This window comes from Microcaecilia unicolor, chromosome 7 (genome assembly GCF_901765095.1).
Source record: "Microcaecilia unicolor chromosome 7, aMicUni1.1, whole genome shotgun sequence".
NCBI lineage: Eukaryota > Metazoa > Chordata > Amphibia > Gymnophiona > Siphonopidae > Microcaecilia > Microcaecilia unicolor.
In genome coordinates, this window is record NC_044037.1 from 150,760,274 (window position 1) to 150,788,250 (window position 27,977).

Below are 27,977 nucleotides of genomic sequence, written 5' to 3' on the forward strand. Positions count from 1 at the left end.
GGTCTAGGGCATTCACAACTGCCGCTGTTAAATCTGCAGTCGCGGATTCTGTACATGGAAGCTGCAGGGCCTGCACTTGGTCCGCCATCTTTTCTTCAGCCTGTTTGGCCCGCTCAGAGCCCTTTTCCCCCGATTTTGAGGTCATCGCGCTTGATACTTTCACAAATTCGTCCATATAGTTTGTAGTACTGTCGCAATCCAAATTTAAAATAATTTCCACCGCTGAGTCGCCGATGTTTTGGGATGGAGGGAGTGAACCTTGAGCAGCTCCAGGCACCCATGTCTGGCTCCTCTCACGGCATCACATGGTCTTCTCCAAATTATATTTATAACAAATTACTACTGTACCTATGAAAAGTTATTCCATTATTATACTTCCTCTGTGTACATCCATATGCTGCACAAACCAGCATATTTGAAAATATAAGTGTGATTAAATAAAAATGCTACCAACAATAAAGAACGACAACATGGATGCAGCAGCTTATAGGTTTGCATGCTTCTTTTGAGTTTACGGTGAAGACAGCTGCACAGGGAATGGGAAACAGATACTGACCTAATTAGCTTCAACCTTTTGACTTCTTGCCATCTTCTGTTCTCAATTAAACCTCCTTGCCTAGAGCTAACACAGCATCATCATCTCCCCGCCCGTCCAGCGTACTTCTCTCAGCTTCTCACCTCAAAATGATCCATCGCCCTCACCGGCCATCCTTCAAACCTCAGGTTGGCCAGGCAGCGTGTTACTTCTAGCGCTGCTGGAAGAATAGTGATGTTTGACAGATGGCAGTGAGGGGATGGACCTGAGGGAGGATATGAGGTAGGAAGCTGAGAGAGGTGTGCTGGATGGGTGGGCAGGGGAGGAGGGAGAGAGGATGATGCTGTTAGCTAGGAGAGGAAAAAAACAAAATAGATATTTGTGTGCTGGGTGCGAGCTGGCTCCAGCACACCACTGTCTTCAGTCCACACATTCACATCCCACTACTGTTTGGATCAGGACACTCAATGCGATAGTTGGTTCAGATAGGCAGTTCTTCAGAATTTGTTTGGTGTCTAGAATCCAACTCCACCCTCCAAGGCCCTGTTTTATTGTGTTCCAGGCTGCACCTACACAGCCAGTATGTATATAGTTTCAACTTGATTGGAGTTTTAGTCTCAACATTTCAAGTCTCCATTATCCCAGCTTTCTTGTTTTCAGTGAGCCTGGTAGCTTGGGATTCCCATATGTGAGAATAACACGGCCTGCTTGTTCTCAGAGAAAGCAAAGATACTTAGTTGTAGCTGCTGTTCTCCAAGGACAGTAGGCTGCTTATTCTCACATACCCTCCCACCTCTCCTAGGAGTTGTTTTTTGTTTTACTGTTTATGCTTTTTACCTGACTGAGGGATCTGAGCTTAAACGTTGGGTGGAAAGTCACCAGCTCATGCGCAGTGGGATGCTGCTAGAATTTTCTTTAGTATTAGGGATTCAGTGTCCACACCAGGGCTTCGTTGGATGACCTCACCCACATGTAAGAATAAGCGGCCTGCTGTCCTCGGAGAACACTAGCTACAGGTAAGTATCTTTGCTTTTAGCGGAAGCAAAGCGGCAGTGACCTCCGGGCGACATCCTCCTGGGATCCGACGCAAGGCATCGCAATCCTGAGACTGCTGCCTCCTACCTCAGCTTCTATCTCCAAACACAGTACCAGCTCCAGAGCAGCGGAGCCCCATTGACCCGGATAGTGCACCCGAACCCCGAGTACACCCACCGCTAACCACAAACATAGCTCTCAGAATTACAGAGACTCAATGCCCTGAAGCAACACTTTTAAACATCTAACTGTGAGTAAACCATCCATATTTACCCCAAAATTGAACTTTACATAGAAAATGGCCTTAGCTGTGCCCTGGTGAGTAAAGGTTCATCTTAAGACACTGTGACTTCACAGCAGAAGCAACCAGTTAACAGGAGACAATCCTACGAAGAACCCTACCCTAGAATTACCCCCCATCTCACACCCTCTGCTCACTAATATACACAGGACCGGAAGCATCTACTGATCTCAACAGTCCAAAGACAAGCCGTAAACATATAAAGCCACTTAGGGGCTGCTTTATGTGGTAATAGGTGGGGTATAAATGATCTAAATAAATAAAGCACACAAGAACCGAACGCAAGATTCTACCACAAAGATCAAAGTTCCATCACGCATCTTAACGAAAACAGTCACCAGCAGCCCAAAGCGAACTGATACCATAATGAATACCGCCAAACTACTCCTAGCAATCTACTCCCTATTTCTGATCCAACCAACACTAACCACCCCACTCGCAGAAAGTAACATCATACCCACATTACACAATCACCACAGATTGATTAGATACACCACATCTCATCAAACCGACAACAATCATACTGAAGAAAGAACACCAACAGGCGGACAACCTCAACAGAAGGGAAAGACAGGCCATAATAAACCCACAAGTATAAGGTGTCACGATGGTGACTGTTTCCTTGTCTGTGCTCGCCTCGCCCTCTGGTGGCCAGAACCGGTGGCTGCTATGAACTGTCACCCGTTCCAGACTTCAGCCCAGTCTGGTCTGGATCCTCCGGGCTGCCAGACTTGCTTCTCTTGTTTGTGCCTGAACAGCACCTGTAACTGCCTTGTGATTCTTGCAGCTGAACTTCAGCAGCTGATGGGCTTTATTAATCACCTGGAAACTTCTGTGTTTGCCTTTGCATCGTTTAAGGTCCCTGGTTTGTTGGTGCTTTGTTGCACTTCTGCCAAGTCTGGTTTCTTGTTTGAGTTTCTTGTCCAGTTCTAGTTAGTCTGTGTGTAGTTTAGCTTAGGTTTGTTGCTTATTTCTTAGTCTTGTTTCTGGTCTCTATTCCTGGTCTAGTTTCTGTTTGTCTGTGTCTCTCTCTTAGTGGCTGCGTGGCAGCTTTCAGTCCTGACTCTTTTCTGTCTGTGTTCTTGCTTAGTGGCTGCTCAGCAGCTTTCAGTCCTGACTCTTGCCTGTCAGTGTTTTTCAGTGGCTGCTTGGCTGCTTTCAGTTCCTGTCCTTTAGCTTGTCCATTTCCTGCCTTGTGTAGTATTGTCTGTCTGTGAGTCCTAGCCCAGTTTCCTGCCTTGCTGCCCATGTATATTCCTTTCCCCTCTGACCCTTAGTCCCTGTTCAGCCTAGTTGGTATCCAGTTCCTGCCCTGTCCGGTAAGTCCTGCCGGCCGCCTTCACCCAGGGGCTCAACTCCCGGGGAAGGGCGGTCAAGTGCAGGTGAAGTCTAGCTGTTTCTGTCAGAGTTATGCCTTGTCTCTGGTGTGGGGTGGTTTTGCCTGCCACTGCCGCTTCCCAGCAGTGGTCCAAGAGCTCACGAACCTAGTTTCTGCCTTGAAAACCTAACATAAGGAAACAACAACTAACAAAAGTTCACACAACACTGAACATAGAAAACCCATACCAAAAAATTCAAGTGGGCTACATTAATGCCAGATTCATAGTAAACAAAACAACAATAGTAACTGACTGGATCATGTCAGAAAACCTTGATCTACTTTTCATTAATGAAACCTGTATCCATGATCAAGAGGACCCTATAATCCTAAACCTATGCCCCCCAGGATACAAAATCATTCACTGGACCAGAAAGAAAAAGAGAGGCGGAGGCATAACATTAATCTATAGATCCCACCTTACTATCAAAACCCCTGTCAAGTCCATAACAACCCAACTTGAAATTGCCTCACTTAGAATCTACCTCAAAACCCTGCTTGATCACCTAAATTGTGTCCTGTTCTACAGACCTCCATGCCATTGGGACGAAAGCCAGACAAACCATGGATTTCATTTCAAACACTTGTGTAATCAGATCCAATGTACTAGTACTAGGAGACATCAACCTTCACTTAGAAGATCCAAACTCTACAAACGCACAAGAATGCAAGGAATTTCTTCACCTATGGGATCTTAAATGGCCATATCTACAAGCAACCCATGTGAAAGGGCACACACTCGACCTCATCTCATACAAACTGTCCAACGACCAGCACCTAATAATAACCGAAATTAAATGGTCAGAAACACCATGGACCGACCACTACAAATTAAACGTATCCCTAAAATGGCGTAAAAAGGGCTCACACCATATACGAGAACATACAGCACAAGAGGCCATATAGACTCGGAAACATTCTGGCAACAGATCTATAATAAAGACTGGACAGCACAAACGAACTCCTTACACTACCTAGTAGAATGGGATAAAAGATGCAGAAGCATACTGGATGACTGTCAGGATCGTGAGTCCTTGTGCTCAAACGGAGCACCGGGTCAACGTACCTGCGCTCTGTAGGGCGGCCAAACAACCCCAAGACTTCACCTGTAATGACTGCCGTTCCCCGAAGGTTGAGCCCCCAGGTGCAGGGCTTCAGGATATGGACAGGGGCCAGACAGCAGCTGACAGCAGGCGGAGAGAGATCAAGTAGCGAGCCAAGGCAGGCAGAAGCCAACAGAGAGGAGTCTGGGTACCGGTAATAGTCTGGTCACACAGCAAGCAGGTAGTGGTAAGGATTCCAGCAGAGGTCAGGTCAGGCAGCAAGCAGAGAGTAGTCGGGATTCCAGGAGAGGTCAGGCAGCACACAGAGAGTAGTCGAGATTCCAGCAGAGGTCGGGTCAGGCAGCAAGCAGAGAGTAGTCTGGGTTCCAGCAGAGGTTGGGTCAGGCAGCATGCAGAGAGTAGTCGGGATTCCAGCAGAGGTCAAATCAGGCAGCAAGCAGAGAGTATCACAAAAAACAACAAGGCAAACGATCTGCAAAATCCAATATGGGAAAGAAAGCCAGCAGATCAATATCACAACAAAAAGATTTTATTGAAGATACCGTGTATGAACAAATCGCCCGACACAGGCCGTGTTTCGCCCACCTAGGGCTACATCAGGGGCTACAATGAACAAATATATAATAATTATCATAGATCATAATAAATAAAATATAACACATACGAGCATAATATATCAAATATATAAATTGACAAAAAACAAATAATAAAATATGGAATATTACTAGGTATACATAGAGAGTATACTAGAATAATTACATGAATAAACATATCGCTACGCACTGTCCAATATAAATTTTATATATATATATATATATATGTGAGTAACATTTTTATTGTTTACATTTATCTTCATTTTTTATCTTCATTTATTTTTATTTATCTTTCATTTTCATTTTTATTTTGTCATAATTTTTTCTTTTTCCTTATTTATTTTGAATTCATTTTTCTTTTTTTAGTTCCATACATACTATCCAATTTCTCATTTTTGGTAACATAGAGTATTATTTGATTGTGTCCATGTTCACTTTTTTATAGTTGCCCCTTTACGAAGGTTTCAAATTAGGTATGTGCCTTTTATTATCTCATTTATAAATTTTTTTATACATATTTGTATTGAAGTTCGTAACCTATACCAGTGCCCTTGCTTTGCTGTTATGTGATGTCAGATTTTATTATGCTTTTATATATATGTTTATATGCACTGTCATACAATTGTTGCATTACATACACTTCTTTTATATATATATTTTCTTATACAGTGGTGGAAATAAGTATTTGATCCCTTGCTGATTTTGTAAGTTTGCCCACTGACAAAGACATGAGCAGCCCATAATTGAAGGGTAGGTTATTGGTAACAGTGAGAGATAGCACATCACAAATTAAATCCGGAAAATCACATTGTGGAAAGTATATGAATTTATTTGCATTCTGCAGAGGGAAATAAGTATTTAATCCCTCTGGCAAACAAGACCTAATACTTGGTGGCAAAACCCTTGTTGGCAAGCACAGCGGTCAGACGTCTTCTGTAGTTGATGATGAGGTTTGCACACATGTCAGGAGGAATTTTGGTCCACTCCTCTTTGCAGATCATCTCTAAATCATTAAGAGTTCTGGGCTGTCGCTTGGCAACTCGCAGCTTCAGCTCCCTCCATAAGTTTTCAATGGGATTAAGGTCTGGTGACTGGCTAGGCCACTCCATGACCCTAATGTGCTTCTTCCTGAGCCACTCCTTTGTTGCCTTGGCTGTATGTTTTGGGTCATTGTCGTGCTGGAAGACCCAGCCACGACCCATTTTTAAGGCCCTGGCGGAGGGAAGGAGGTTGTCACTCAGAATTGTACGGTACATGGCCCCATCCATTCTCCCATTGATGCGGTGAAGTAGTCCTGTGCCCTTAGCAGAGAAACACCCCCAAAACATAACATTTCCACCTCCATGCTTGACAGTGGGGACGGTGTTCTTTGGGTCATAGGCAGCATTTCTCTTCCTCCAAACACGGCGAGTTGAGTTCATGCCAAAGAGCTCAATTTTTGTCTCATCTGACCACAGCACCTTCTCCCAATCACTCTCGGCATCATCCAGGTGTTCACTGGCAAACTTCAGACGGGCCGTCACATGTGCCTTCCGGAGCAGGGGGACCTTGCGGGCACTGCAGGATTGCAATCCGTTATGTCGTAATGTGTTACCAATGGTTTTCGTGGTGACAGTGGTCCCAGCTGCCTTGAGATCATTGACAAGTTCCCCCCTTGTAGTTGTAGGCTGATTTCTAACCTTCCTCATGATCAAGGATACCCCACGAGGTGAGATTTTGCATGGAGCCCCAGATCTTTGTCGATTGACAGTCATTTTGTACTTCTTCCATTTTCTTACTATGGCACTAACAGTTGTCTCCTTCTCGCCCAGCGTCTTACTGATGGTTTTGTAGCCCATTCCAGCCTTGTGCAGGTGTATGATCTTGTCCCTGACATCCTTAGACAGCTCCTTGCTCTTGGCCATTTTGTAGAGGTTAGAGTCTGACTGATTCACTGAGTCTGTGGACAGGTGTCTTTCATACAGGTGACCATTGCCGACAGCTGTCTGTCATGCAGGTAACGAGTTGATTTGGAGCATCTACCTGGTCTGTAGGGGCCAGATCTCTTACTGGTTGGTGGGGGATCAAATACTTATTTCCCTCTGCAGAATGCAAATAAATTCATATACTTTCCACAATGTGATTTTCCGGATTTAATTTGTGATGTGCTATCTCTCACTGTTACCAATAACCTACCCTTCAATTATGGGCTGCTCATGTCTTTGTCAGTGGGCAAACTTACAAAATCAGCAAGGGATCAAATACTTATTTCCACCACTGTATATGCTAAGTACATAAGTACATAAGTAATGCCATACTGGGAAAAGACCAAGGGTCCATCGAGCCCAGCATCCTGTCCACGACAGCGGCCAATCCAGGCCAAGGGCACCTGGCAAGCTTCCCAAACGTACAAACATTCTATACATGTTATTCCTGGAATTTTGGATTTTTCCAAGTCCGTTTAGTAGCGGTTTATGGACTTGTCCTTTAGGAAACCGTCCAACCCCTTTTTAAACTCTGCTAAGCTAACCGCCTTCACCACTTTCTCCGGCAACGAATTCCAGAGTTTAATTACACGTTGGGTGAAGAAAAATTTTCTCCGATTTGTTTTAAATTTACTACACTGTAGTTTCATCGCATGCCCCCTAGTCCTAGTATTTTTGGAAAGCGTGAACAGACGCTTCACATCCACCTGTTCCACTCCACTCATTATTTTATATACCTCTATCATGTCTCCCCTCAGCCGTCTCTTCTCCAAGCTGTATAGCCCTAGCCTCCTTAGTCTTTCTTCATAGGGAAGTCGTCCCATCCCCGCTATCATTTTAGTCGCCCTTCGCTGCACCTTTTCCAATTCTACTATATCTTTCTTGAGATGCGGCGACCAGAATTGAACACAATACTCAAGGTGCGGTCGCACCATGGAGCGATACAACGGCATTATAACATCCTCACACCTGTTTTCCATACCTTTCCTAATAATACCCAACATTCTATTCGCTTTCTTAGCCACAGCAGCACACTGAGCAGAAGGTTTCAGTGTGTTATCGACGACGACACCCAGATCCCTTTCTTGGTCCGTAACTCCTAACGTGGAACCTTGCATGACGTAGCTATAATTCGGGTTCTTTTTTCCCACATGCATCACCTTGCACTTGCTCACATTAAACATCATCTGCCATTTAGCCGCCCAGTCTCCCAGTCTCGTAAGGTCCTCTTGTAATTTTTCACAATCCTGTCGCGATTTAACGACTTTGAATAACTTTGTGTCATCAGCAAATTTAATTACCTCGCTAGTTACTCCCATCTCTAAATCATTTATAAATATATTAAAAAGCAGCGGTCCTAGCACGGACCCCTGAGGAACCCCACTAACTACCCTTCTCCATTGTGAATACTGCCCATTTAACCCCACTCTCTGTTTCCTATCCTTCAACCAGTTTTTAATCCACAATAGGACATTTCCTCCTATCCCATGACCCTCCAATTTCCTCTGTAGCCTTTAATATGAGGTACCTTGTCAAACGCCTTTTGAAAATCCAGATACACAATATCAACCGACTCCCCTTTGTCCACATGTTTGTTCACTCCTTCAAAGAATTGAAGTAAATTGGTCAGGCAAGATTTCCCCACACAAAAGCCATGCTGACTTGGTCTCAGTAATCCATGTCCTCGGATGTGCTCTGTAATTTTGTTTTTAATAATAGCCTCTACCATTTTCCCCGGCACCGACGTCAGACTCACCGGTCTATAATTTCTCGGATCTCCCCTGGAGCCTTTTTTAAAAATGGGCGTTACATTGGCCACCCTCCAATCTTCCGGTACCACGCTCGATTTTAAGGATAAGTTGCATATCACTAGCAGTAGCTCCGCAAGCTCGTTTTTCAGTTCTATCAGTACTCTAGGATGAATACCATCCGGTCCAGGAGATTTGCTACTCTTCAATTTGCCGAACTGCCCCATTACATCCTCCAGGTTTACCGTGAAGTCAGTAAGTTTCTCCAACTCGTCCGCTTGAAATACCATTTCCGACACCGGTATCCCACCCAAATCTTCCTCGGTGAAGACCGAAGCAAAGAATTCATTCAGTCTCTCCGCTACGTCTTTGTCTTCCTTGATCGCCCCTTTTACCCCTCGGTCATCCAGCGGCCCAACCGATTCTTTGCTGGCTTCCTGCTTTTAATATACCGAAAAAAATTTTTACTATGTTTTTTTGCCTCTAATGCTATCTTTTTTTCATACTCCCTCTTGGCCTTCTTAATCTGCGCCTTGCATTTGTTTTGACACTCTTTTATGTACATGTATATATATATATTATTTATATTGGACAGTGCGTAGCGATATGTTTATTCATGTAATTATTCTAGTATACTCTCTTCGTTCTCCTCAATGTCGAAACAGTTACCCGTGCAATAATTAGGTTCTCAAATACTCATTGTCATCTAGATACATGCCCCAGCTACTTAATCAAATCTGCCCCTCATCGCTTCAAAGCAGACTCACATCCCATCTGAATTACTTGCTTCAACAAGGTCTCTTCCCCACAGATAACGGTAACATCCTACTCACCCCACTACCAAAAGACACTAAGAAAAAAACAAATGATATAACTAACTACCGCCCGGTAGCATCCATCCCACTGGTAGTCAAACTGATGGAAAGCATAGTAAACAAACAACTCAATGACTATATAAAACAGATTCACAATACTACATGAATCATAATCAGGATTCCGCCCCTTACATAGCACCGAAACAGTACTAATTACTCTCCTAGCCAAATTCAAGCAAGAAATAGCAATAGGCAAAAGTATACTTCTCCTTCAATTCGACATGTCCAGTACGTTTGACATGGTAAACCATAACTTACTATTAAGTCTCCTAGAATGCTTCAGGATTAGCAGAAACATACTTAAATTGATAAAGGGCTTCCTAACCACCAGGACATACCAAGTGAAATCGAGCTGAAACATATCACCACCGTGGAAAGCAGACTGCGGAGTACCGCAAGGATCACCATTATCACCGACCCTTTTCAACCTAATGATGACCCCACTAGCCAAGTCATTATCCAACCAAAGTCTTAACCCTTTCATCTATGCTGACGATGTCATAATATACATTCCATATAAACATGACCTTGCAGAAATCACCAACAAAATCAAGCTCAGCTTGAACTTCATGAACTCATGGGCAAATGCTTTCCAACTAAAACTCAACACAGATAAAACACACTGTCTCATCATCTCATCCTAATACAATACATACACACCCAAAAACATAAACATCCCAGGATGCATGCTTCCAATCTCGGACAGCCTGAAAATCCTTGGCGTTATAATCGACTGTAACCTCTCACTAGAGAACCAAGCGAAATCTACAACAAAGAAAATGTTCCACTCAATGTGGAAACTTAAACACTTGAAACCATTCTTCCCGATGGAAACATTTCGCAATTTGATACAATCAATGGTATTACGCCACATTGACTACTGCAATGGAACAGGGCAGCCAGACTTGTTTTTGGAAAAACGCGATTTGAAAGCACCAAACCCCTCCGAGAAAAACTGCACTGGGTCCCAATCAAAGAACGTATTGCTTTCAAAATCTGCACCCTAGTTCATAAAATTATATAAGGTGATGCCCCGGGATACATGACAGACCTCATAGATCTACCAACCAGGAACACAACAGAATCATCACGAACATATCTGAATCTCCACTACCCAAGCTGCAGAGGACTCAAATACAAATCAACTTATGCATCCAGCTTTTCCTAAATAATGCACAACTATGGAACGCATTACCAACAGCTGTGAAAACAACGTACGACCACCTAAAATTCCGGAAATAACTTAAAACTAACCTGTTCAAAAAGGCATACCCTACTGACCCAACATAAATGCCTAAACCTTGCAACACAACGAAACCAAGGCTTGGATTAAACATAAATTAACTCTTACTCTCTACGAAACCATAGCTCGTAATGGACATAAAATAACTCTTCCTCCCTACAATTCCCTAACACGTCTGTCACATATGAACTTTATTTTACCATGACATCACTTTTGTATTTGTTCATACCGGAATTGGCGAATGCCTTTACGGTTATATGTAAGCCACATTGAGCCTGCAAATAAGTGGAAAAATGTGGGATACAAATGAAACAAATAAATTTATTGATGCTAATTGGCTTGTTAAGGTGATTAAGTTGTGCACGCAATACAGAATATGACCTTAATTGTGCGCACAACTCATGTCACACTATATAGAATCTGGGGGTTTATGTCCGCTTATCATAGTGACATAAAGCTTGTCTCTTGCATTTTTCATGGCATGAGACACTCTATAAAAAGAAAAGAATTCTATGAGCGCTCAAAAGGATGAACGTTAAAGTTATATTAATGCAAAAATCTCATCTTCCTGATATAAATTACTTACCAAAAACATTAATTGGCTTAGAAAAATATTTGAATCCCCAAGCTCTGGGAAGGAAAAATGGAGTTGTAATTGCATTCCATGAAGATCTTAATGTACAAATTCTAGACAAATCAAAAGATGGGTGTTACTAAAATACATCTTTATAACTGTGAATTTTTACTGTTAAATATTTATGTGCTTACTCAAGATAATTCCTCATTCTATTCTGATCGTGTAAAAATCTCTGATTGTGAACCTCTTCTTTTGATTATAGCAGGAGACTTTAATATGCCTCTAGACATATGGCTGGACAAGCAATCAAAAGTGTGTTATCAGGTACCTAAATCTCATGTAATGCTCAATTCTTTCATTAATGAATATCATCTACTAGTCCCCTGGAGGCATCAGCATCCTAATGGTAGAGATTACACCTTTTCCTTTACCCAACATCAAAGTACGTCCAGATTAGAGAGTTGCACTTGGACAGAAATCTTACCCATCCCCGCCCGTTCCTGCTAGAATCTCACCCATCCCCACCCGTCCCCACTGGAATCTTACCCATCCCCGCAAATATTTAACCCATCCCAACCCGTCCCCACCCGTCCCCGCAAGAATTTAACCCATCCCCACCTATCCCCGCAAGAATTTAATGGTACATAAAAGAAAATTCTGGTCAGCTCCCTCAGTCTCTCGCTGGATTTGAGCCACATCACTGTAGGCATGGAAGGAATGGAAGCTGAAACTTAGAACACTCTGGTGTGCACATGTAAGATTTGTTACTGATTTCTGGCACTGTGTGCTGAGAGGTCACCACATGCACGCGCCAGTAGGTCAGGTGTCAGACCTGAGGTCTGCGCATCAGCCCGGGAGCAAAAAGGATTAATTGTAACATAGTAAGTGACAGCAAATAAAGACCTGAACGGTCCATCCAGTCTGTCCAATAGTCACACTCATTATCAATTCATGATTAAATCAACAAGTATGATATTATATACTTTCTTTCATGTTTCTGGAACATAGATCATAGAAGTCTATCTGGCCCTATACTTATGTTCCAACTGCTGGAGTTCTCGTTGAAGCCCACTCCAGTCTATTCATCTTCTCATTTGTGGAATACAGACTGTAAAAATCTGACCAGCACTGTCCTTATCTTCCAGCCACTGAAGTTGCTGTTTAAGCCCTTTCTAGCCCATCCTAAACCAGACTGCCATATATTAGACACAGACCATACAAGTCTGCCCGGTATCGGCCCTAGTTAATCACAGCCAGAGTCGCCTTCTAAGCGTCACTTGACACATCCACACACATGCAGCCATTTAAGGTTAGGATTTTTATAAGTTACATTTTCTAATTAGAGATCCTCTGCGTTCATCCCAAGCCTTTTTGAATTCCATCATCATTTGTGTCTCTACCACCTCCTTAATGGAAGACTTTCCACATTTGTGCTGTTAAAGCAAGGAGGAAGAGGACTAGGAGGAGACAGCACTCAAGGTACTCGGTAGATGAGAGGCTGATGCAGTGCAGCTTACACTTCCACGGGAACCCTGCAGAACTGCTTCCATCCCTGCAGGAACCCCGCAGGACCTGCTTCCGTCCTCGTGGGAACCCCGCAGAACTGCTTCCATGGGAACCCCGCAGAGCTACTTCCGTCCCTGCGGGAATCCCGCGGGTTCCGCGGGATTCCCGCGAACCCCGTTCCCGTGCAGCTCTCTAGTCCAGATTAAACTATTTCTTAATATCAAATAAATTAATAGAATCTGTTATTCACACTAATATTGACCCCATCATTTTATTTGACTAAGCATCTACTTCTATGACAGTTCGACTCACTGCATACACTCCCACTAAAAATCCATTATGGAGGCTCAATATTCAGTTTCTTGCTGATGACAACAATATCTTAAAAATACATAAATTCATTTCTGATTTAAAAAAAATGACACTCCCGATGTTGATCCTATAATTATATAGGAGACATTTAAAACCTCTTTGAGAACTTATTTAAATCTTTATCTTTATGAACAAAGAGCAAAACTTGCATCTCAAAGAATTAGAACAAAATATTAAAGAATTTGAACATCAGTATTCACAGTCACAAGATCCATCCTATTTAATATATTTATAAATGATCTGGAAATTGGAATGATGAGTGAGGTGATTAAATTTGCAGATGACACAAAACTATTCAAAATTGTCAAAACACATGCGGATTGTGAAAACTTGCAGGAAGACCTTAGGAAACTGGAAGACTGTGGACAAATGCAAAGTGATGCATATTGGAAAGAATAATCCGAATCATAGCTACCTGATGCTAGGGTTCACCTTAGGAGTCAGCACGTAAGAAAAAGATCCAGGTGTCATTGTAAACACGCTGAAATCTTCTGCTCAGTGTGTGGTGGCAGCCTAAAAAGTAAACAGGATGCTAGGAATTATTAGGAAAGGTATGGTAAATAAGACCAAGAATATTATAATGCCTCTGTATCACTCTATGGTGTGACCTCACCTTGAGTGCTGCATTAAGTTCTGGTCACCATATCTCATAAAAAATATTGTTGAATTAGAAAAGGTTCAAAGAAGAGCAACCAAAATTATAAAGGGGATGGGACTACTCCCATATGAGGAAAGGCTAAAGAGGCTAGGGCTCTTCAGCTTGGAAAAGAGATGGCTGAGTGGAGATATGATTGAGGTCTACAAAATCCTGAGTGGTGTAGAACTAGTAGAAGTGAATTGATGTTTTACTCTTTCAAAAAGTGCAAAGACTAAGGGGCACTCAATCAAGTTACATGGATATACTTTTAAAACAAACAGGAGGAAATATTTTTTCTTTTAACGAATAGTTAATCTCTGGAACTCATTGCTGGAGGATGTGGTAACAGTGGTTAGCGCATCTGGGTTTAAAAAAGGTTTTGACAAGTTCCTAGAGGAAAAGTCCATAGTCTGCTATTGAGTTAGACATGGGGAAACCACTGCTTACCCTGGGATTTGTAACATGGAATGTTGCTAGTTTTTAGGGTTCTGCCATGTACTTGTGACCTGGATTTGCCATTGTTGGAAACAGGATACTGGGCTAGATGGACCATTGGTCTGACCCAGTATGGCTATTCTTATGTTCTTATCATAGGCGTAGACTGGGGGGGGCGAGGCCCCCCAAACGACGACGAGGTGCCGCCGCGCCATTAGTTTAAAAAAAAACAACACATCCAGGCACACGCTCCTCTCCATCCGCTTGGCTTCCCTGCCCTCTCTGTCTGCGTCCCGCCTTCCTCTGATGTCAGAGGAAGGCGGGACGCAGACAGAGAGGGCAGGGAAGCCAAGCGAACGGAGAGGAGCGTGTCCGTCTACCCCTCTCTCTTCCTCCCTCCCTCCGGCGCAGGCAGCAGTCTTTTTCAGCGTTCCTGGCAGCGATCAGTGGTAGCGATGTACACGCTGCCTTCGGCTCTGCCCCAAAGCCTTTTCTTCAAGTTCCTGTTCCCGCATAGGTGGGAACAGGAACTTGAAGAGAAGGCTTCCGGGGCAGACTGAAGGCAGCGTGTACATCGCTACCACTGCCAGGAATGCTGAAAAAGCTGAAGACTGTTGCCTGCGCCGGAGGGAGGGAGGAAGAGAGGGGGTAAACGGAGTCATGATCTTGGACCTCGGGGGGGGGGGGCAGTAGAAGGAAGATGGATGGAACTGGGAGGGGTGGGGAGCAGAGGGAAGATGGATGGTACTGGGAGGGGTGGGGAGCAGAGGGAAGGAGCAAGAGATGGATGGGACTGGGAGGGGTGGGGAGCAGAGGGATGGACCAGGAGATGGATGGGATTGGGAGAGGTCAGGCACAGCAGAGGGAAGGAGCAGAAGATGGATGGGACGGAGGGATGGTGAGCAGAGGGAAGGAACAGAAGATGGATGGGACTGGGAGGGGTGGGGAGCAGAGGGAAGGAGCAAGAGATGGATGGGACTGGGAGGGTGGGGAGTAGAGGGAAGGAGCAAGAAATGGATGGGACTGGGAGGGGTGGGGAGCAGAGGGAAGGAGCAAGAGATGGATGGGACTGGGAGGGTGGGGAGCAGAGGGAAGCCTACTGGAAAGAAGACACTGCATAAAACAGAAGACACTGGGACCAAAGCGAATAGAAAAACTAAATGATCAGACAACAAAGGTAGATAAAAGTATTTTATTCATAATTTATTAATTGAAATGTCAGCTTTTTGAAATGTGCATCTGTGATATTTTGCCTGTAAATTTCAATTCCTTCCTCCATATTAGCATATTCATTTGCATATGTATATATGCAAATGATATGCTAATATGCTCCGCCCATTCTTTGCCCCCCCAAATGAAACAGTCATACTACGCCTATGGTTCTTATGTAAATGGCCCATCCAGTCTGCCCATCCTCAGCATCCTCTTTGTCCTACTTTTCCTAAGAGATCCTACATGCCTGTCCCATGCTTTCTTAAATTCAGATACAGTCCTTGTCTCTACCACCTCTACAAGGAGGCTATTCCATGTATCTTCCATCCTTTCCATGAAAAAGTATTTCCATAGATTACTCCTGAGCCTATAACCTCTTAACTTCATCCTATGCCCTCTTACTCCAGAGTTTTCCTTCATTCAAAAAAGGCTCATGTTCTGTACATTAATGCCATGGAGATATTTAAATGTCTCTATTATATCCCCTCTCTCCCGCCTTTCTTCCTGAGTATACATATTGAGGTCTATAAGTCTGTCCGCATTCGCTTTATAACAGAGACCACTGGCCAATTTTGTAGCTGCCTTCTAGACCAACCCCATCCTGTTTATATCTTTTTGAAGTCTCCAGAATTGCACACAGCATTCTAAATGGCTACTATCGCCTCTTTTTTTCTTGCTGGCCGTTCCTCTCCCTGTGCAACCAAGCATCCTTGTGGCTTTGACCATCACCTTTTCTACCTGTTTGGCCATCTTAAGATCATCAGATATGATCACCCCCAAGTTTCGCTCTTCTTTTGTACACAGAAATACTTCACCCCCTATACTATAGTGTTCCCTTGAATTTTTGTAACCCAAGTGCATGACATTCATTTTTTAGTATTAAATCTTAGTTGCCAATTTCTAGATCGTTCTTCAAATTTCACTAGATTCCTGCTGATGCTATCCACACCCTCTGGGGTGCCTACCGTATTACAGAGTTTGGTATCATTTGCAAAGAGACAAACCTTACCAGGCAGTCTTTCTGCAATATCACTCACAAAGATGTTAAAAAGAGCAGACCCCTGCGGTACACCACTGACTTTTACATTTTATTTATTGGTACTTATATCCCACATAATCTGAATGTTAAATATTTGGTTCTATGTAGCTTACAATAATTAAGACTAGAAATGCATACAATATATTTTTACAAGTATGAAGAAATCATAAACAGTGAGATTTTGAAAAGAGCAAACAAATAAAGATATCATCACATTTGCTGTTTAGTTCATTGTCCAACAATGCAAAAATATGTTAAAAATTTGTTAGGTGCTTTGGTCATTTCTAATATCGATTACTGCAATGCATTGTTTACTGGCATAAACCAAAGAGAGTTGAGGTGACTGCAAATGATACAGAACATTGCAGTAAAACTAATAGTTGGTGAACGGAAATATGATCATGTCACTCCCCTCTTAAGACAAGATCATTGACTTCCGGTACAAGCTTGTATGCAATTTAAAGTTTTGTTACTGATCCATAAGACTCTCATATCAGTTCAACCCCCCATCCTATTCTAATATTTGTGTTATGATTGGGGTCAGAACCCCTCTCAAACTTACTTCTTTCCTGGGGGTCAGCTTCTTAGCTGGCTTCTGTTTCTTTTCTCTGTCCTTTCTGAGCTGGCAGCTTCCAGCAGCATGGGGTTAATTGTTTTACTTTACTACAGCTGTGTGGGTGGACTGAGTTAACTCTACCTCTCTTTGGGTGTACTGGCTTCAAGTGCTTCACGGTGTTGCATTGGTGTGGGTTGGGCCTCTCTGGGTCAGTGTGCTTTTGCCTAGGTCTAGGGAGTGTGACATCATCAGGGAGGGCCTTGATAAGGAAGTGGTGTTATTTCCTTCAGGGCCTTTGCAACAGTGGTGTTTGCTTTAGGTAGGGTGGTGCAGTGTGCACTTCTGACTTTGTGTCTAGTTTCCCTGCTTGCTTTTGCTAAGGGCCAGGTTAGTGTTAGTGCAGTGTGCATTGGTGTCTGTGTGTTTAGCTTTCCTGCTTTTCCCTCTTGGTTTTGGAAGCATTGCTGTGTGTAGGGCTTTGGAAGCTCTGTTGCTGATAGAAGTACTTCAGGGTTTGGTGTTGTTAGGAACACTGCAGAGTTTGCTGTTAGAAGTACTTCTGGTGTTTGTGCTATTGGGAGCATTGCAGTCTTTGCTGTTGGTGTTTGGTGATTTAGAATCACTCTTGGCTTATGTGTTAGCTTCCCTGCTTTTTCCTTGTGGCTCCCCTGTCTTCCCTTTTAGTACTAGGAGCTCTTCTGGTTGCTTGCCAGAGTAGTGCTTAGGAAGCACCGTGTTAGTTTTGTTTCTAGCTTGCTAGAGCAGTGCTTAGGTAGCTTGTTAGTTTTGTGTTTAGCTTGTTAGTGTAGAGCTCTGCTTGTAGTTTGGTGCTTAGTAGCACCTGTGTTAGCTTTGTGTTTAGTTCCCTGCTCCGTTAGTTTAGGGCTTAGGAAGTCCCTTTCTTGAGCAGGGATTAGGAGCTCCTGTTTAGTATAGGGCTTAGGAAGTCCTTTTGTCAGTTTACTGTTAGGAACACTCCTGCTGGTTTAGGGCTTGGGAGCACGTAGATCAGTTTAGGTTTAGGAGCACTTCTGTTTCCAGTCCTGGTCCCTGTGTCATCCGGTATCCAGTAAGTCCTGCCGGCTACTCGAACCCAGGAGCTCAACTCCTGGGGGGCTTAGTAGCTAAGTGCAGGTGAAGCTGTGTGGATCAGTCCGGTGTTCCAGTCCGGGGGATTCCAGTCCAGTGTTCCAGTCTGGGGGGTTCCAGTCCTGTGTCCTCCAGTCCGGGGAATTCCAGTCCAGTGTTCCAGTCCGCGTGTTCCGGCTCGCTGGGCGGTGCCTGCAGTCCCTGCCGGTGTCGGTGTGCTTGCCCAGCGTTGGTTGGTGGGTTTTGCCTGCTGCTGTCACTCCTCGTCAGCAGCCCAAGGGCTCACGTTTGCTCCAGAGCCCAGCCCCGCGGGCTCTGAACCTGAGAACCTGACAATTTGCTGCCCTACACTCCAGTCTGTAATTTACATTCAGGGAACCAGCAATTTTGGGTGGTTCCCACGCCCCGTACGGTCTATTAGTCACCCTAAGGAAAATGATGTTCTCCGTTGCTGGTCTGACTCTTTGGAATTCCCTCCCAAATGAGATGTGCCAATAGCAATCCAGCTCAGAGTTCAAGGCAGCACTCAAGACGTCCTTTTTTAGACTGATGTGTAAGTTGGATCCCTGATTCACTCTCCTTTTCTTTTGTCAGCCATTGAGACTATGTAATATGACTATGATGCCCAGCCTGTTAGCTTTTAGTTTCTTCAGACTTCTCCTGTCCATTGAGTCTTGCACGGCTCTTCTAATTTCCTTTCTTCTTCTCTGCCCCTTTGCTTTCCCCTTCCTTTCTGTTTCTTTTATTTGACCATTGTAGTTCTTTTCCATTTTCTTTTATAATGTCACGTATATTTAGTTTTATGAACTTCTTTGATGGCATTAGTATTTTAGCGTTATATCAAGAATAAAGAAACCTGAAACCTGATTTGGGCCGGGATCCAAAAGAACCCCAGAACTACCCCTCAGACAGTAATCACTTTCTTTTCATGAAAGATACTAAAGATTAAAGAGGTTTAGAAGTCCTGTGGAAGCATTGAAACAATTCAGTTAAACTAATCTTGAGAACAATTGTCTAGATCAAATCAGTTCAGTAATGCTAACAGGTAGTAAAAGCTCAGTACAATCAGTATGCCTTAGAGCACAAGGGTGGTTTTTTTTGTTTTGTTTTTTTTTAAACTTGGTCTGTACTTTCTCAAAGTACTTCAGGTGTTTCTTTTTTACATCACAAGCTTGCATTAACCCAGTATATCCAAATCTGTAAGTTCTACTTAGAAATACTGAACTTACTCCTCTGGTTTTGCTGAAATCAAAACAATAGTGTGATTATCAGGTTATAAATATATCATGAGTGACACCTTCTATCTGGACTATAATTATACATTTCTAACCAGCTTTTGATATCTATGGCCCCTTTATAAAGTCCATGCAAAATGAGCTGAAATAGAAAAGAAATGCAAGTACTCATATCAATTATCCATCAAGCCTAGCATTCTGTTTCTGACAGAAACCAATCTAAGTCACTTGGAAATGCCCAGCAGATCTTAAAGGGAAGATCTCTTCCCTGTCACTCATTCCCAAACATATAACATTTATGTTCTTATAACAAAGGTTTGGACAAGTTCCTGGAGGAAAAGTCCATAGTCTGCTACTGAGACAGGTATGGGGAATCCACTGCTTGCCCTGGGATTGATAGCATGGAATGTTGCTACTATTTGGGTTTCTGCTAGGTACTTGTGACCTGGATTGGCCACTGTTGAAAACAGGACACTGGGCTAGATGGACCATTGGTCTGACCCAGTATGGCTATTATGTTCTTAGGTGGCACTGCCAACATCTGCTTAATAACTGTTAATGAATCTGTTTTTGCAGAAAGTTATCCAAGTCTTTAATAAACCCGGTAACAGGTATACTATTAACACTGGCCATGTTCTATTTTCTAAATAAGGTCCACAACACTGAGGCTGAGCTGCTATCAGAGAACACAGCTGACACCTCCTGTAAATTCATTCTTTTCTTTTCTTTTTTTTTATTATTATATTTATTAGTTTACCTTTTTACCAAGCATACACTTGAAATTTGCAATACAGGAATAAGAAAAAAAAATAGTAAGGCAAATTATTAAATTTAAGTACATATTTCCCTTCTTTAGACCACAAAATTGGATTCGTTAACAGGGGGAAGAGACCATATTCCAGGAGAGGAAATCAATTAAAATAAGAAAAAAAAAAAAACGCTCAGCATAATATTATTATACAATCCTTTTATCATTAGACAATAAACTACCAACTACTTTAACACTTTTTTATGATTAATGAAAGCTTTCAGTTGTTCTGGTTGAAAAAAGACATATTTCAAACCTAGATATTTAACCACACATTTGCACGGATAGTTCAGGTAAAAAAAAAAAAGCACCCAACTCTAAAGTGTCTTTTCTCAGTGCTAAGAAAACTTTCCTTCTTTCTTATGTTTGTCTAGTTACATCGGGATATAACCATACTTTTTTGCCATAAAATAGGGATTGTGAGTTTTTAAAGAACAATCTCTTAACAGCATCCATATCTTGTTCGAAGACAAATGAAATAACCAAAGTTTGCCGTTCAGTGTCTTCTGTTATTGTGGATTCCAAGATCTCTGTTATATTCAAAGCATTTTCCTTTAGATCTTTTTGTGTAGAGGGCATCTCCACAGTTTCTCCATCCTGATTCATTTTAGGAGGCACATAATATATCCGGTTTATAGGGGGAATGTGTTCTGAAGAATAGTGCAAAATTTCCACTAAATATTTTTTGAAGATATCAAAGGGAGCATATCCCAGGCATTTAGGAAAGTTTAAGATTCGCAAGTTCAATCTGCGATTGTAATTTTCTATTTGCTCCAGTTTTCTATGAAGAATAGTTTTATCTTTTTTAGTCACTACAGAGAACTCTTGGAGTTTCTTAACATCATCTTTTATTATCGACATCTGAGTTGAAGATTCAGTTTTAAATGATTCTAGCGATTTTGTTAGTGACTCAACCGTTGCAACTAGAAGAGATATTTCTTGCATTGAATTGGATAGTTTAGTATCTAAATTTGGAGAACTTGCCATATTCGCTCCAAAGTAACCGGCTCCTTAGATGGATTAGTTCTAACAATAGCCTGTTGACCCAGGCCTCCGCATGCAATTCCCCCAACAGCGCCTCTTACCTGAGGCCATTCTACTCCAGCTTCGGGATTCGAAGACCTCAACTGCGACGGGGAAGCTGCGGGTGGAGGCGGCGGATTGATTTCCAGGGGAGAAAGGGTAACATCTAGCCCCTGGACGAAGGATTCTCCTCCTCCTAAGTCAGCGGGGTCACTCCCGGTTTTAGCGCTGGGCGTCTTCACCGCGAACCTTTCAATACTCATCTGAGAAGGCGACGAGGTTCTAACCGTTGAGGCTCCGGTTTTAACCAAGCCTTTTCGTTTAGTATGCGGCATGGTCAAAGAAACAAAGGCTATACTTCCAGATTGAGAAGAGAGGCTTTCAAGCGAGTGAAGTGCGTGCCGCCATCTTAACTCCGCCCACCGCCGTCATCCAGCCAGGACCTTAGTCCCTCCTGTAAATTCATTCTATCCATCCCAAATTAACATCTCTCTCATCTTCTAGCTGGTCTTCTCCATCAAACGATCTAGAGAAGACACTGGCATATGAATCACTCTTCATCATCTGCTAACCGTTGCAAGAATGTAACACATGCTATGAAAAATCTTGAGCTTCTCCCTTACATTCTTGCAATGGTCAGCTCCAGTCTCTCTCCTTTTCCTTGGAGCAAACTCCATTTACCACTACCCTCTGTCTCCTTCCACTTAACCAGATTTTAACCCAGTCAGTCTCTTTAGGACCCATACCGAGGGCACTCAAGTTTATTTATCAGTCACCTATGCGGAACCATATGACAGGCTTTGCTAAAATCCAAGTACACCACATCTAGTGCCCCTCCTGTATCCAACTGTTTGGTCATCCAGTCAAAGAAATTGATCAGATTTGTCTGATTGCTGCTTCAGGTCCTGCAATCCATTTGATTCTAGATATCTCACAATCTTTTTCTTTAGAAGTGTTTCCATTAGTTTACTCACCACTGAGGTCAGACTAACAGGTCTGTAATTCCCAGCCTCCTCTTTACTTCTGCTCTTGTGCAGAGGGTGGACATCTGCCCTTCTCCAGTCCTCTGGGACCACTCCAGACTCTAAGAAAGGATTGAACAGGTCACACAATGGAGTTGCCAGAACTTATCTGAGTTCCTTGAGTACTCTCAGATGTATCCCATCAGATGCCATCGCTTTGTCTATTTTTAGTTTAGCTGGCTGCTCACAAACACAAAGAGAGCAGCTGCTTCAGGAACCGACAAGCTATTTTAGATCTGGTCCTTAGTGAAAGGTAGGATTTGGGGCAAACGTAACACTGTTGAGTCCACTTGGCAATATTAATCATAACATGATCAAATTTGAGTTATTAATTGGAGTGAAGACCCTAAGGAAATGTATTTATTAATATTTGATATACCGCGAATCACCATATGGCATCTGGGTGGTTCACTATAAAAGATCAGACAGCATAAAACGAGTTACAGAGAGAGGAAAAAGAAAAGAGGAATGCGGTGATTGGGGGGAGAGACAGGCTAGACAGTGGGGGGGACAAGCAGTGGGAAGAATGGGAGGACAGAGTGAAGGAAAGGAAGACTAAGATGGGAAGGGTTGACTGAATAACCAAGTTTTCAGGAGTTTCTTGAAGGTGGGATATGATGGCTCAAACATAAGATGTAGAGGCAGGGCATTCAATCATTGAGGATCAGCATAAGCAAAAGCCGTGACACGGGTCGCATCCAGACGTATAATGGAAGGAAAGGGGAGGTGTAATAATTGCTGTTGTGAGGAGTGTAATAATCAAGGGGAATACATAAGTACATAAGTGTTGCCATACTGGGACAGACCGAAGGTCCATCAAGCCCAGTATCCTGTTTCCAACAGTGGTCAATCCAGGTCACAAGTACGTGGCAAGATCCCAAAACAGTACAATATATTTTATGCTGCTTATCCCAGAAATAAGCAGTGGATTTTCCCAAGTCCATTTTAATAATGGCTTATGGACTTTTCATTTAGAAAGCTATCCAAACCTTTTTTAAACCTCGCTAAGCTAACTGCTTTTTCCACATTCTCTGGCAACAAATTCCACAGTGTAATTACACCCTGAGTGAAGAAATATTTTCTGCGATTCGTTTTATATTTACTACTTTGTAGCTTCATTGTGTGCCCTCTAGTCCTAGTATTTTTGGAAAGAGTAAACAAGTGATTCGTGTCTACCCATTCCATTCCACTCATTATTTTATAGACCTCTGTCATATCTCCCCTCAATTGTCTCTTCTCCAAGCTGAAAGAGGCCTAGCCGCTTTAGTCTTTCCTCATAGGGAAGTCGTCTCATCCCCATTATTATTTTTGTCACCCTTCTCTGTACATTTTCTAATTCCACTAAATCTTTTTTGAGATGCGGCAACCAGAATTGCACACAGTATTCAGTGTGTGGTCGCACCATGGAGCGATACAACGGCATTATAACATCCTCATTTTTATTTTCCATTCCTTTTCTAATAATGCCTAACATTCTATTTGCTTTCTTTGCTGCCACAGCACAGTGAGCATAGGGTTTCAAAGTATCATCAATAATTACTCCTATAATCTTTTCATGGTCGGTGACTGTTGACGTGAAACCTTACATCACATAGCTATATTTCGAGTTCCTCTTTCCCACATGCATAACTTTGCACTTGCTCACATTAAACATCATCTGTCATTTGGATGCCCAGTCTCCCAGTCTCGTAAGGTCGTCTTGCAATTTTTCACAATCCTCTTGCAATTTAACAACTTTGAATAACTTTGGGTCGTCAGCAAATTTAATTACCTCACTAGTTATTCCCATGTCTAGATCATTTATAAATATGTTAAAAAGCAGCGGTCCCAGCACAGACAGACCCCTGTAGAACCCCACTATCCATTGAGAATACTGATCATTTAACCCTACTCAGTTTTCTATTCTTTAACCAGTTTTTAATCCACAATAGAACACTACCTCCTATCCCATGACTTTCCAATTTCCTCTGGAGTCTTTCATGAGGTACTTTTTCAAATACTTTTTGAAAATCCAGATAATGTATAAGCAGTCTTGAGATGTATTCTGGGGATTATGGGAGGAGACGTTTGTATACCAACAAAAGCAATTTGTAGATAATCCAGAATGATATGGGATGGGTAACCAGTGTTCTTCCTGCAATAGAGGGGAAGCATGGTCAAATTTGTGGGCATTGCGTAGAAGTTAGTAATATGCAACCTGTCGTTAAAATCATCCCTAGTACCTGAAGATTGGAGGGTGGCCAATGTAACACCAATTTTTAAAAACATGGTTTAATTACTACTACTACTACTATTTAGCATTTATATAGCGCTACTAAGCGTACGCAGCGCTGCACAAACATAGAAGAAAAGACAGTCCCTGCTCAAAGAGTTTACAATCTAATAGAAAAAAAATAATAATAAAGCAAGCAAATCAATGTGTAGAGGAAAGAGGAGATGAGGGTAGGTAGAAGCGAGAGGTTACAAGTGGTTACAAGTCAAAAGCAATGTTAAAGAGGTGGGCTTTCAATCTAGATTTAAAGATGGTCAAGGATGGGGCAAGACGTAGGGGCTCAGGAAGTTTATTCCAGGTGTAGGGTGCAGTGAGACAGAAGGAGCGAAATCTGGAGTTGGCAGTAGTGGAGAAGGGAACAGATAAGAAGGATTTATCCATGGATCGGAGCGCACGGGAAGGGGAGTAGGGAAGGACGAGTGTGGAGAGATACTGGGGAGCAGCAGAGTGAATACATTTATAGGTTAGTAGAAGAAGTTTAAACAGGATGCGAAAACGGATAAGGAGCCAGTGAAGCAACCTGAGGAGAGGGGTAGTATGAGTAAAGCGACCCTGACGGAAGACGAGACGGGCAGCAGAGTTTTGAACCGACTGGAGAGGGGAGAGGTGACTAAGTGGGAGGCCAGCAAGAAGCAGATTGCAGTAGTCTAAACGAGAGGTGACAAGGGTGTGGATGAGGGCTCGGATAGAGTGTTCAGAAAGAAAGGGGCGGATTTTACGGATGTTGTAAAGAAAGAAACAACAGGTCTTGGCGATCTGCTGGATATGAGTAGAGAAGGAGAGAGATGAGTCAAAGATGACCCCAAGGTTACGAGCTGAAGAGACAGGGAGAATGAAAGAGCCATCAACAGAAATAGAAAACGAGGGGAGCGGGGAGGTGGGTTTGGGGGGAAAATGAGAAGCTCGGTTTTGGTCATGTTTAATTTCAGGTGGCGTTGAGACATCCAGACAGCAATGTCAGACAAGCACGCTGATACTTTGGTTTGGATGCAAGGTGAGATATCAGGGGTTGATAGGTAGATTTGGGAGTCATCAGCATAGAGATGGTAGAAAAAGCCATGGGATGAGATTAATGAACCGAGGGAAGAAGTGTAGATAGAAAAGAGGACAGAGTCAGCATGGGTTCAGCTGAGGGAAGTCTTGCCTCACCAATTTGCTTCATTTCTTTGAAAGTGTGAATAAACATGTGGATAAAGGTGAGCTTTTGATAAAGTTCCTCATGAGAGACTCCTGAGAAAATTAAAGAGTCATGGGATAGGAGGCAAGGTTCTGGTGTGGAGTAGGAATTGGTTATTGGACAGAAAACAGAGGATAGGGTTATATGGAGGGGCATAATTGAAAGATCGTCCAAGTACGAATTAGGACGTTCTTACGAAAACGTGCAAAAATAGGCATGTATAATCGGAAAATAGTATGGGCGTTTTTCGATAATCGATTATCCCTGTAGCAAAACAATCAAACGAGGAGCGCATAAGCTTGACTAAATTGGGCGCCCTAACACGTTCGATTATCGCTGGTTAAAACGACCAAATCAGAAAGCGTGTATAACAATATACATTACTTGTACCGCAAGTACAGTGCATGCTGTTCCGCTCATCCAGGTACAGCAAATATGAGGGACGTTCATACACGTCAAATACAGGAACATCCTGCTGTTCCACCCAATATTCCTCATATGTGCCCTATCTGCATGTCCGGAACTGCATGCACTGTACCTACTGAAGATGCACCTATATTATTTTGTATATGGGAAAAGGGTAGCGTGCTTCATAATGATCTATATAAGGCAAGTTCCGCACACAAGAAGGGCCCACACGCAGAACAACCATTCATGCACGTCACGCACATCTATGATAACGACGGCGTCCACGTGCTGAGAGGCCCATATATGGGTTGGGAATCCATATATGGAGCTGTGCACGAAAAGACGTCCATCACGCAAGGGCGTCCATATAAGGCGCTTGTTTTCCAACCCCTATTGCTCACTCCGAAATATGGCGCACATGCGACGTGAGCCAAATTATAGTGAGCGGGAGAGCCTGCTGCTGGTGCGGCTGTGCATGAGGCACCGGCACAGGCTCTTCATCAGCCACCACCACCTGCCCCCCAGGATCCAGGCCATGAGAGCCTGGTCCCGCATCCGGGAGCGGCTTGAGAGGTATGTGTTTGTCCCCCTCCCCCCCCCTGTACCTACACATATAATAGCTCCATCATCTATGTAACCAGTAACTGGAGTGTGCATGCAAGGATAATGAGTAATATGGGTACATGCACAATCAGTAATTAAAAGTATGTATTTGAAGCCACAACCATTCCCATATCCCTACAATAATGTATTTCCGTCTATAAGTCTTTGTTGCTTTTGTAGGCCACATTTCCCCACCCCTCTTTGCAGGCTCTATGTGGCTTACAATACATCATGAATAGTGGAAACATGTAACAAAAATAAATATATTGCATACTTGATAACATGGTCATGAGAACACATATAGAGTAGTTTAACAACCATTAATTATAATGCATACAAACGGTACTTAATGGCCTCATGGCCACCTGTATGCCATCATCTGCATAGGAGCCAACTCGGAGGCTGCTGTGGGTGCTTCAGCACCCCCAATATTCATTAAATTCCTTGTATGTGTCCAGGGAGGGCTTATCTCCACTGGGGCTAGCACCTCCAATAATCAAAAAAAGTGGCTCCTATGAATCAGTACCAATGGAAGTGGTTCCCCCCCCCAACAGTGTTGACCCTCTCTGCTATTTGATTGACAAATGAATGTGTGTGTAGAGGGCAAGAAGGACCATCCCCTGACTTCTGCTCTAGAAACTTATATCTTACAGACGGTTCGGAGTACACAGGGACCTCGAGTCCCTTCGGAGGAGATTCCGCCGCATGCGCCGGGAGAGGCCTGATGTCATCAGGGCAGTGCGACGGCACCTCAGGGCTCGACGTACGTTTTCAATACAGGACACCTGTACTGATTTGTCTATGTATTTATTGAGTAATGCTAATGTCCTGTACAATATCAATTTCCATGTGGCAAATAGCCAAGTAGTAAGTAATAACAGATCTGTCCCACAGCAAGGACACAGGTTGCAGGTGCCCTCCCATTACTGTGCTTGCAACTTCCACCGACCATCCCCCTGAGATGAATGAGATGACATGCCTCCCTTTACTATCCCCCTTTCTGGGGTGGGTGGATAGTGGTTCCTGGTAGACCTGCCTGAAGCCCTACTTTTAGTGGATGTCATGGCCTCACTCACATACAAATTATGTGCTCAACACCCTTTCCCACTGGGCCCCCCCCCCCAATAAAAGCAGCAACAACTGGCCATCAACCCCTCGTCGCATCTCACAATGCAAACATGTTGGTCAGCAATGAGTGTGGTATGCCAACATGTCCTGTATGGTGTGTGTCAGAGGAGGTTCCAGGTTCCTTGTCATGTCATCTGATGCA

At 43.2% G+C, this 27,977-nt stretch overlaps 1 protein-coding gene across 1 annotated transcript in view; it reads left to right on the forward strand.

Annotated features, from left to right (window-relative positions):
- RAMP1 (receptor activity modifying protein 1) overlaps positions 1-27,977 on the forward strand; it is a 387,176-nt gene that overhangs the window by 187,379 nt on the left and 171,820 nt on the right. The window contains 1 exon segment of the mRNA XM_030209593.1: positions 11,576-11,637. Coding sequence (XP_030065453.1) covers positions 11,604-11,637 — 34 coding nt within the window. The 5' untranslated portion in view covers positions 11,576-11,603.